General features: G+C 38.5%; 1 protein-coding gene across 1 annotated transcript; it reads right to left on the bottom strand.

The window, feature by feature from the left end:
* Positions 1-8,779: 8,779 nt before the first annotated feature.
* Positions 8,780-9,205, bottom strand: LOC138871464 (uncharacterized). The gene has a single exon (XM_070149345.1). It carries the CDS (start codon positions 9,203-9,205, stop codon positions 8,780-8,782), a length of 426 nt encoding a protein of 141 aa, XP_070005446.1.
* Between the last annotated feature and the right edge of the window lie 2,764 nt (positions 9,206-11,969).

Here is an 11,969-nt window from a genome sequence, read left to right as displayed (position 1 = left end):
AAGTCGGCAACCTTCAACGAAACTCATTTTCTTTAATTCGAGTACCATTTATCCTTCATGACACTTACTTATCGCTTGTTATAAATAGCGTAAATGCGTTAACCTCAAGATAATCTCATCCCCGAGTCTATGTCAATTAACTGAAGACGAAACTTCTAGCGTACGAAAACACGAGATGTAACATCCTTCCCCCCTTAGAAACATTCTTACTCAAATGTTTAACTCTCCGGGATGTATATAACCGTGGGTAGAGTCACCTTTGTAACAATGCTACTATCAACTCATCCTATAGAAACTCAATAATTTAAAGCAACATAGGACCACAATCATCAATAACGATAATGGCCTCACACGACCAATGACAATAACTAACACAAGAATCCGTACACATACCTTAAGGTTGTGATGTCTCAATCGGACCCTTCTCTGGAGGAGGAAATAAGTAGGGATATCTAGACTTCATGTCTTCTTCGGCCTCCCAAGTCATTTCTTCCACATTGTTGTATCTCCAAAATACTTTCACGGAGGATACCTCCTTATTCTATAGCTTGCAGATTTGTCGGTCTAGGATGGCAACCAGAATTTCCTCATAAGACAAGTCCTATGCAATCTATACATCATTCGTAAGCACCACTAGGGTAGGATCGCCAATGCACTTTCGTAACATAGATACGTGAAAAATCGGATGGACAAACTCCAATTTTGAGGTCAATTCTAACTCATAAGCTACTTGGTCCACACTCCGAATGATCCTCTAAGGCCCAATATATTATGGGCTAAGTTTGACTTTCTTGCCAAACCTCATCACACCATTGATAGGCGACACGTTTAAGAATACCCAGTCATCAACTCCGAACTCTAAATCTCGTCGCCGCACGTCAGAATATGACTTCTGACGACTCTGAGCTGTTAATAGTCTATCCCGGATCAGCTTTACTTTTTCTATGACTTGCTGAACTAGGTCTGGCCCATGTAATCCAGATTTTCCAACATCAAACCACCCTATATGCGACCTACACTTCTGTCTGTAAAGAGCCTCGTATGGAGCTATCTGAATACTGGAATGGTAACTGTTATTATATGCGAACTCAATAAGTGGCAGATGATCATCCCAGCTACCTTTGAAGTCTATCACACAAGCTCATAACATATCCTCCAGTGTCTTAATAGTATGCTCAGCCTGTCCATTTGTTTGGGGACGAAATGATGTACTAAGACTTACTTGAGTCCCCAATCCTTTTTGGAAGGACCTCCAGAAGTTAGCTGTAAATTGAGCTCATCTATCCGAGATAATAGATACAGGGACACCATATAGTCATACTATCTCCTTAATATAAAGCCTTGCATAATCTTCTAAGGAATATGTAGTCCTAACGGGTAGAAAATGGGCTGACTTTGTAAGCCTATCAACAATTACCCATATCGAATCGAACTTACGCTGGGTACGAGGTAGGCCTACGATGAAATTCATATTGATTATTTCCCATTTCCAAGTCGGAATCTTCATGCCTGCAATAACCCATCGGATTTTTGATGCTCAATCTTAACCTGCTGACAGTTAGGACACTGAGCAACAAACTCTGCTATATCCTTTTTCATTCCGTCCCACCAATATAATTCCCTGATATCATGATATATCTTTGTTTCTTCGAGGTGGATATAATAACGAGAATACTGAGTTTCTCCAATAACCTATCAGCGCAGCCCTACAACATTAGGAACACATAATCGCCCTTGATATCTGAGGACCCCATCTTCTGTAATTTCAAATGGTGTCTTCTCCTTCTAAGGGGTGGTATCCCAATAATGAACCAACACAGGATCCTCGTACTGGCGTTTCTTTACTTTAGTTACTAAAGAGGATGTTGTCGTATCCTAAATAGTAATTCTAATACCACTTGAGTCTAGTAACCGAACTCCAAAACTAGCTAGTTGATGAACCTCATGGGCTATTCCCCTCTTTTCAGGTTGTAAATATGATAGGCTACCCATAGATCTACGGCTGAGGGCGTGGGCTACTATATTCGCCTTCCCCGGATTGTATAAAATATCAACGTCATAGTCTTTAAGTAACTCCAACCATCTCCTTTGACGTAAATTCAATTCCTTTTGCTTGAAGATATACTAGAGGCTTTTATGATCTGCATAAATATCAACATGAATACCATACAAGTAGTGCCTCCACATTTTTAGTGCATGATTCACCACGACTAACTCTAGATCGTGGGTCGGGTAGTTCTTCTCGTGCTTTCTTAGTTGTCTAGAAGAATAAGTTACAACCTTGCCATGCTGCATCAACACACAACCCAATGAGAATTTTCCAGGCATTTAACCAAAATGATATGTCCAAGGAAAGCTACAGAGTTTAATCAGAATTCACATTTAGAGAATTTTGCATACAACTTCCCTTTTTGTAGAGTTCTTAGCACAGTACACAAATGATTTGCATGTTCAGCCTCTGAACGAGAATACACCAATATATCATCAATAAATACAATTACGAACAGATATTAAAAGGTCCTGAACATACGGTTCATCAAATCCATGAATATTGATGGGACATTGGTCAAACCGAATGACATAACACGAAACTTAAAGTGCCCGTATCTGGTTCTAAATGTTTTCTTCAGAATATCTTCCTCCTTAACCCTTACTTGATGGTACTCGGACCTCAAGTCTATCTTTGAAAAACACTAGGCACCTTGCAACTGATCAAATAAATCATCAATCCTCGGGAGAGGATACTTATTCTTGATTGTCACCTTATTCAACTGTCTATAATCAATAAACATCCTTAAGGAACCATCTTTCTTCCTCACAAATAACACATGTGCTCCCTATGGTGATGTGCTAGGTCTGATAAAGCCTTTTTCAAGCAAGTCCTTTAGTTGTTCCTTCAACTCTTTCATCTTTGGGGGGGTCATTCTATAAGGAGGAATAGATATTAGATGAGTATCTGGTAGTAGGTCAATAGCAAACTCAATTTCTTGCTCTGGCGGGAGACCTGGAAGCTCTTCGGGAAAAACATCAAGAAACTCATTAACCATAGGGATGGGTTGAACGGTTGGTGACTCTACTTCCACATCTTGAACCCGAACTAACTGATAAATATAGCCCTTTCTGATCATCTTCCTTGCCTTGAGATAGGAAATAAATCTACCTCTCGGCGACGCCGAATTACCTTTCCACTCCAAAATAGGCTCCCTTGGAAATTGAAATCGGACTATCTTTGATCTACATCAACGTTGGCATGACAAGAAGCCAACCAATTCATAACCATTATAACATCAAATTCTACCATATCTAACTCGACTAGATCTGCTACGGTAGATCGACCATGAACTACTATTATACAACCCCTATATACTTGCTTAGCTATCACCGAGTCCCCAACAAGTGTAGACACCTCAAAAGGTTTAACTAATTCAGGTTTTATTTCAAACTTACTAGCAACCAACGGAGTAACGTATGATAAGGTGGAACCTGGGTCAATTAGTGCATATACATCATATGAGGAGACTGATAATATACCTGTAAAAACATCAGGCGATGACTCCTGGTCCTGTTGTTCTGCCAACACATAAATGCGGTTTTGAGGACTGCTCGAGCTAGATGCTCTACCTCAAGCTCTACCACGACTCATTGGTGCTTGTAGACCTTGCCTAGGGGGCGTACTGATGATAACGAACCAGGTACATATCGCGTTGGTTGAGCCATGCTTGCATCAGCTCTCGCCGGACAATCCCTCATAAAATGGCCCGGATAACCACAATTATAACAAACACCCTATCATATACGGCATTTCCCAGCATGTTGCTTACCACACTGAGCACATCGTGGCAAGGGCGGCTTCATCTGACTTGACTCACCCCTATATTGAGAATCTGAGGCCCTGAAACTCTGACCTGACCCTGAATATGTGGAATGATCAAACTCTTATCGCCAAACTGAGGGGGTCCGCTAGCCGATGGCTAGGTTGGATACCTCGGGTACTATTGCCTCTGACCACTTCAAAACTCACCAAAAGGACCCGAAGACCTTGCTCTCTTATTCTGGGCCCTATCATGCTCACGATCGGTGTTGATACCCAATTTTTTCCTATAATATTTTTAAAATGCATATATGACTTCAAAACTATGCATTAGCATCAATGGACATTTTTCATAGTTTTTATTAATTTATTCTATTATTTTATTTATATAAATGATTATACAATTATTTCACAAATGGCTCTATAACATTTCATTGATTTAATTTTGCTACTTATAGCCATATTAAGTTCCAATTATTTCACAAATGGCTAGATTTACACCTTTTGGTTACAATTGCATTGATTTTGCAATTATAGCCCACGTACACATCACTGCATGATTTTACCAGAAATTGGTCTATTATATTTTTAAAATATTAAATAATTTTTTTGAAGCACTTCGATATATGAAAATTATTTTTTCTCATTATTAATTATTTTATAAATTAATTTTTATTCAATTACATGGGTATTTAACAAATAGCCTTTTAATTTCCCTAATTTTTTCGGACCTAAATACCATCCCAAGTCCCTAACCCAATTCACCTCAGGCCTAAATTCAATTAGACCCGACCTAGGCTCCCTAATCCTGGCTGTTGATCTCTGAGATCAACGACCCGTATTGGTTCTTATCATTTTAATTCCAAATGACCCCCCCCCCTAACCTAACATTTCCACTATACCCCGCTGTCACCCTTTTCTTTCTCTCTCGAATGCTCTCTATCTAAACCCTAATCCTTAGGCGCTGTCACTGGCTTAGCCCTCCATTCTATGATGTTTCTTTGTCATCTCAGGCCTATACTGGCCTCCTACTTGCTATGGTTCATCAGTTTCCAAGATCCTTGAGAAGATCTCAAGGGACCTAGGTGGTCTGGTTTGCACCTTTGATTTCTTTGCCTGTTTCAGGCCGTTTGCTCGACCATGAGTAAGAAACCTTTCTTATTTTGCTATGAATCCATGCTTTTCTAGGTCTATGTTCTCATCTCTGTTATGTTTTCTAAAAAAACCTAATTTATTATCTCTGATCTTCTCAGGTCTGTATAAATCTGAGATGAATCGATAAACTCTTACACGATTTCCTTGAAAGTTTTCTAGTTTTCACTTATTTCCCGTTTTTCCTAAACTAGGAATTACGCTAAGTCCTCTTCTCAAAAGGTTTTCTGATTTTCGAATGCTTAATTGTTTGTTCTTAAGTGTTCTTAATTGATTTATGCTAAAGTTGCATAAGCCCTAGTTGATTTATGCTAAAACTCTAATTGTCTGATATTTTGCTTCAATTTTATGTTTTTCAAAGTTACTAGTCATATTGGTTCATTCTGTGTTCTGATTTACACGCTTTTCCTTAGTAAAATTCCTTGCTTTGTGATTTTTATCCTAATTAATCTCTATTAGGGTTTTTGAATTATTTTCCGCCTAATTTCTCTGTGTCCCTAAAGTTTTACTCAGCCTATTTTGTTTATGAAAATTGATATATTATTTCCAGAATTATTGAGTGATTTGCTTTGTTAAAAAATTCATGTGCATGATTCTTGATTATTACCTTGTTGATGACTTTAATTAGTCTTTTTGCCTTATTTAATTGCCTGAAGTATCTACTGATTCCTTGCATGATTATTTCCTTAATTAGATTCTTAATTATTCACTCTTTGCCTTAAGTCTAATTTGAATTTCTTTCCTTAAATATTTCTTGTCCTTACCGTTGGTTAATTACCCTTAATTAAGGGAAGACTACGCTGATTTTTCATGTAATTGGTTCTATGATATTCCCTAGATTAACTGAAGTTGATTCTTTACCTTATTTGCTCTACTCTTGAACTACTATATAAACTCTCTATTTGACTTCTTAAGACTCGAACATCAGTTCAAAATACACGCACATACATTCAAAACTCTCTTATTTCTTTGCCACTTGTGCTAATGTGGGTCTAGCCGGCTTAAATCCAAGGCTAGATAGTGGAATCGCACCTATTTCTTTCAAATTCTGCATTTTTCTTCCTTGACTAGTATGTCTTAGTTAAATTTTGAAACCTAAACTCTATGTGCTTCATTACAGTACTAGCTCATTAGTTATGAATTCAAATCATGTTCCTATTTACTGCCTTGCTTAGCATGTCTAATCCTGCTTTGTTCAATATGTAATTAGCATGTGCAAACTATAGTTGTCCATTTGATGTTTGTCCAGCATGTCTATTCACCCTTGTCTATTCTCCTTCACTGAGGAAATCATGTCGGTTACCTAATCTTTAAGGTATTCTACTGACTCTAGTTGTGTGCTTGATTTTGTCCAGTGTTTCTTTGCTTTCAACATGTCTCTATTACCTACCATCATGACTAACCTGTTAATTTTATAAGCTCCTAAGTGTTCTATGCATTTTGTTGTCTATATGCCTCCCTAAGCCATGTCATGTGTTCTCTTAATGTGAATTCTATGTGTCCCCAATCCATATATCCCTGTGTGAGATCTGTTGATGGAGTGTTTCTAAATCTGGGTGCTTTATGACCAATTAATTGTTTGTTGTTTTCAAAAGTGTTTGGTTACTCTTCTCAAACTATTTTTCACTACCAAACTAGTTCCTATTTCAGAAAACCTTTTCACTCTTAGAGTCACCTCTATACTTTTTTCACTGAATCATTCAAACTATGTCAAGCACTCTCACTTTACTCTTAGATTATTAAGTTCTGCCCTTCTAGTGTGTGTACTGCTTAGGGATCCTTGAGATCTCTCTGAACTCTGGCATATCAGGGCTGGCTCTTCCACACTGCACATAACCAGTCTATGTTTGAGAAAGGTCTTGGCGTGAGCACTGCCCGGGATCCTTGAGGTCCTTAGGGAACTTTGACACATTTGGACACTTGTTGGCTATGATATTCTAGGCACTTGTGACAACACTGAAGGCCTGGTACTCCCAAGTTTGCTTTAGGCCTGCTTCAGGCTCTCTATAGTATAAGTTTACATTTCATTTATGTAATTTATGCAATCCTGGTCTGTAATAATTCTTTGTAAATAGATATTGGGGTAACTAGTAAAAGGGGAGGGTAGCTATATAATTCTTTGGGGTAAACTGGGTAGAAACCATGTTTTAGGTTTTACATTACGTTGATTTGTGGTAGAAATCATATTTCAAGTTCGTTTGATGCATCAGATATCATGCTTTAGGATTGCTATGCTTATTCACATTAAACCATGCTAAACTTGTGCATTAGATACCTTGACTTAGGACAATCATGTTTACTGCTTCTGCATATTACATGTTATAGTTCATCAGTTCACTTATGATTCTGCATAAAGTCGCTATCACTTAGAAATCCTGCTATTAAGTTAATAATAATGCGTAATAACACAACCATCTCTATATGCATTAGAAATCCTGTCTTAGGACATTATTTGCATCTGCTTTAAGTCATGTCTATATCGCCTAAATGAACAACTATCTATAAAAGGGTTTAAAACAGTCTCAACACATAGATATCATGTGGTACTGTCAACATGCCTAAAATCAATTTTTGTCACTTAGATCAGCATGCCTATAGGACTAAATAACCTCAATTTGTTTGATTAATTCCCAGATTATGACTGCACCTAGACACATGCCTAGGCAAACCTTAGGCTATTAAATAACTGTGAAATCATGTTTTGTATGAAAGTGTTCATGCTTAACAGGTTATAAAACCAGTAGGCAAGCTGACTAATGGTTCTTCCACTTCGATTTAATCCTACATATTCTATCTCTGTGATGTTTATCTAGATATCATGTTCCTAGGCTTCTCTAAATTTCTTCAAAATCTGTGTTTGAGATGTGCTGTCTATTTGCCTATGTATATGTGGAGGCAAACATAAGCCCCCTAATTGTTTCCTATTTGACAGTCCTATGTGTTCTTTGTTGTCGCTTAGATTTTATATTTTAAATACTTTAGGACTGTCTAGAACTGCCCAAGTATAGAGGTCCTAAACGCCTCTGGGACCACGAGGAAGGGACGGTAAATCACGCTTAGAGTTCGTTAATTAAACTCGTTTATATAACCACTAAGGGGAGGGTAATTGGTAGTAAAGGAAATGATGACTTGTATGCTAATGTCACGTGTAGCCCCTCTAGTTGAGAAGGATTATCGGGCATTGCACAGATTGATCCTATAGGCTAATCAACTTAGGACTTCCCTTCCCCAATTAACTTATATGTTCTTGGACCATCTAAACTTTTTTGATTGTACATGTGTTAGACTATGAAACTACCTTTATTTGCAAATATATGGTTAGACTGCTTACTTATTAAATGACTAATTCACATAATCAAGTTCGGTCGGGACCGACCATTGTGGACCGTGAGGGTGCCTAACACCTTCCCCTCAAGGTTATTTTGAGCCCTTACCCTAATCTCTTGTAATGTAAACTGGTTAATTGAGTTAATTGCTCTTGGTGCCCTAACGCACCTTAATTCAATAGGTGGCGACTCTCCAAATACCCAATTCCTAAAAGGAAACGAGTTGTTCCCCCATGAATGTCGAAACCCAAACTCTGCAAAGAAAAAATGGGGCGCAACAATAGTCCCTCTGTTTCTTCTTACGCTCATCTACACCCTGAGCATACCCCTGAATATGAGAAATATCCATGTCCGGCTGAAGTGAGACCGACATACAATCGTTAAGAAAGTGCAGCTCTAATCCCATCACGAACCGGTGAACCCGATCCTCTATCTTAGATACAATAGTGGGTGCATACCTAGTCAACGAATCAAACTGAATATTGTACTTCTAAACACTCATGTTACCCTGCCAAAGGGTCAAGAACCTATCAACTCTAGCCCGTCTAAGCTCTAGTGGCAGATAATGACGAAGAAAAGCTTCTGTAAACTCCTGCCATACTCCTGTAGGGGCATCCTCACCTCTGGACGATTCCCAAGACTCGAACCAATTAACTGCAAAAACTCGGAGTCTATAGGAAGCTATCTCAACTGACCCAGTTGCAGTGGCCTTCATTACCCTTAACGTCCTCTGCACTCTATCAATATATACCTGAGGGTCCTCGTTTGGATCTGTCTCAGTGAATACCGGAGGGTCTAAATTAATAAAGTCACGAACCCTCACACTAACGGACCTATCTGCATGATCAATACCTACTTCCTGATGCCGAGCCTGCGTGGCTACTAATTGGGTTAATAGCTGAATAGCATCACTCATCTCCTGACCCGGTGTCTCTGGCTGGGGTGCTGAATGTACAGGGGCAGGCACTGGAGCTGGTGCCTATCGGAGCCCTTCTGGAAAGGGCGGGGTATGTGAAGTCTAAGATGTAATCTCACTATGAGACTCTTCCCGAGCCCTGGTAACTCGTGGCGCTCGACTAGTAGTCTCACCAGCCACGGACTTTCTCTTCTGGGCGGCTGTAGTCTTTGGAGGCATCACTGAAAATATAACATGTCGTTAGGAAAATGAATCCTTATATTCATAATCTAAGATAAGAAAAGAGGATAACATCTTATATGTCTTGTAGCCTCCTGTATATAAGTGTGGTGCACAACACACCCATAAATAAGACTCTACTAGACACGGTCTGTAGACAACCCTAGGACAAAACTGCTCTGATACCACTTTTCTCACGACCCAAACCGATGGGCCGCAACGGGTGCTCGAGACCTACCTGTCAAACACCCATAAGCATGCATCTAAGATATAAACCTGAATAACATCTACTGACTTACTAGAATAATATACATGAAGGAAATCTGCCCAAAAAGGCATACATACATATACGTGCAACGTACTGTTGATACCCAATTTTTCCCTATATATTTTCAATATGCAAAATACTTTCATATATATACATATATAAGCATGTCCAAGTGTTTTATTATTTTTTCCATATTTTAAGGTTTATAAATTGATTTATTTTCCCTTTTTTATCCATAAAATCTCAATAATTATTATCTTGATAATTCATCTATTGGATTTTTATATTTATACCAAAATATGGCTAAGAAAATTTTCACACATTTTTACAATTTTATTTAATATTTTTAAAGCTAATTGCACATAATTTCAACATTGGCCTTTTTAAGGTTTAATTATGTGTACGCATAAAATTGGATCCTATATTTTTAAATTGTTATTTATGTGTTATAAATCATTTTTGTACTTTCAATTTATTTTCAGAAACTATTTACTATTTTCTATAAATTAAAAGGGAAAAATGGCTGTTTAAACAACAACTCATTTGTATTTTAATTATAGCCTAAATTAGATGCCAAGTTTCCCAACCCAATTCCAATTTAAACCCGACCCTAACCCTTTAAAACTTACCCAAACCCGGATCCCACCTACCCTATTCAATCTGGACCGTTGATCTGAATGATCAACGGTCCCCAGCTCCTCTTACCATTTTTAACCCAAAACAACCCCTAACCTAATTCATTTGTTATCAACCCGCCGCCCTTGAATCTCCTCTCCTCTCAAACTCTCTCTAAAAACCTAAGGCTAAACCTAGTCGTCGCCACCCAAATCCACCCTAAACCTCTGCAATCCTCACTCAATCCATGGACTCCCATGGCCGTTTGAGGTGTATGCCGGTCTCCTATGTCTCCTGGTAGCCTATTTTCGTGATTTCATGAAAAGATCTCGAGGAGATTTGGTCCAGTCCTTGCTTAACTTCTATCTGTGGTCCTTTTCTAGCCATCCATGGCTTTTCTAGCTAAAACCGGTAACGATCTAATGTTTTCTCGTCCTCTCTGGGTTCTCTGAAACCCTAGCTCTTGATATCTTTTACTTTTCTTTGAGATCTGTCTTCGATCTAGATGAATCCATGGGTTTTAACTGATCTTTTCTTCGTCTCTTTTATTTCTTTGAAAAAACCTAGTTAAAATCCTCCGATCTCTTATATCTGTGGTGGATCTATGGGATTCTTAAGGTTTTCGCTTGTTTTCCTAAAATATATTTCCCTGATTTCAAACAGTTTCTCTATTTTTTAAAACTAGGGTTTCAAAACCCTTTTTGCCAAAAAACAATTTCTTTCTGAGTACTGTGATTTTAGTAGGTTTAAACGTTACTTGAGACTTTCCTTTTGGCTCGATTCTTTTTTTGTCAAGAAACCCTAATACTTCTAGGTTCGATTTGAAGTTTGAATCTGTTTGCAGTGTGTTTGCATGATTATTATGAACCTTCTGGGCTTTATGTGTGTTCTATATGCTCTTGTGCTTTTCGTTTTAATCTATTCTTAAGGTGTCTTTGATTTTGTACAAAACCTTGTTATTTATAGGTCCGACCATTTGTATTACTGACTGCTCACGCAATTTATGGTGATTCTATATGATCTTCTTATGTCTACACCTTTGATTCTGTGTATTTTCCTTGTAGCTCTATACTGATTCCCGAAAATTGCTTCCTTACTTTTGTGATACTTTCCTTGTTATATGAACCTGAATCTGATGGCAAAACTAACACTGGAGTTGTGGTCAAGGCGGTCTTGAGCTTTTGAAAGCTCACCTCACACTCGTCCGACCACCTAAAAGGAGCACCCTTTTGGTTCAATTTGGTCAAGGGTGATGCTATAGATAAAAATCCCTGAACGAACTGATGGTAATAACCCGCCAAACCAAGAAAGTTGTGAATCTCTATGGTTGAGGACGGTCTGGGCCAATTCTAAACTGCCTCTATCTTCTTCGGATCAACCTGAATACCCTCAAATGGACACTACATGCCCCAAGAAAGCCACTGAACTGAGCCAAAACTCACACTTGGAGACATTGCATAAAGCTTCTCCTCCCTCAACCGTTGCAATACAACTCTCAAATGCTCAGCGTGCTCCTCCTGACTACACGAGTACACCAGAATATCATCAATGAAAACAATCACAAACAAGTCGAGATAAGGCCGAAACACGTTGTTCATCAAATGCATGAATGTTGCTGTCACGACCCCAAACCCGAACCCGGTCGTGATGGCGCCTATGTTA

The sequence above is a fragment of the Nicotiana sylvestris genome, chromosome 6 (assembly GCF_000393655.2).
Source record: "Nicotiana sylvestris chromosome 6, ASM39365v2, whole genome shotgun sequence".
Taxonomy (NCBI): Eukaryota; Viridiplantae; Streptophyta; class Magnoliopsida; order Solanales; family Solanaceae; genus Nicotiana; species Nicotiana sylvestris.
The sequence above is the reverse complement of the archived record's forward strand: the minus strand, read 5'-3'. Positions and strand labels throughout refer to the sequence as shown.

What these genes read in the sequence shown, in the direction of transcription:
- LOC138871464 (XM_070149345.1), bottom strand. Translation starts at nt 9,205, where the DNA reads ATGAGTGATGCTATTCAGCTATTAACCCAATTAGTAGCCACGCAGGCT.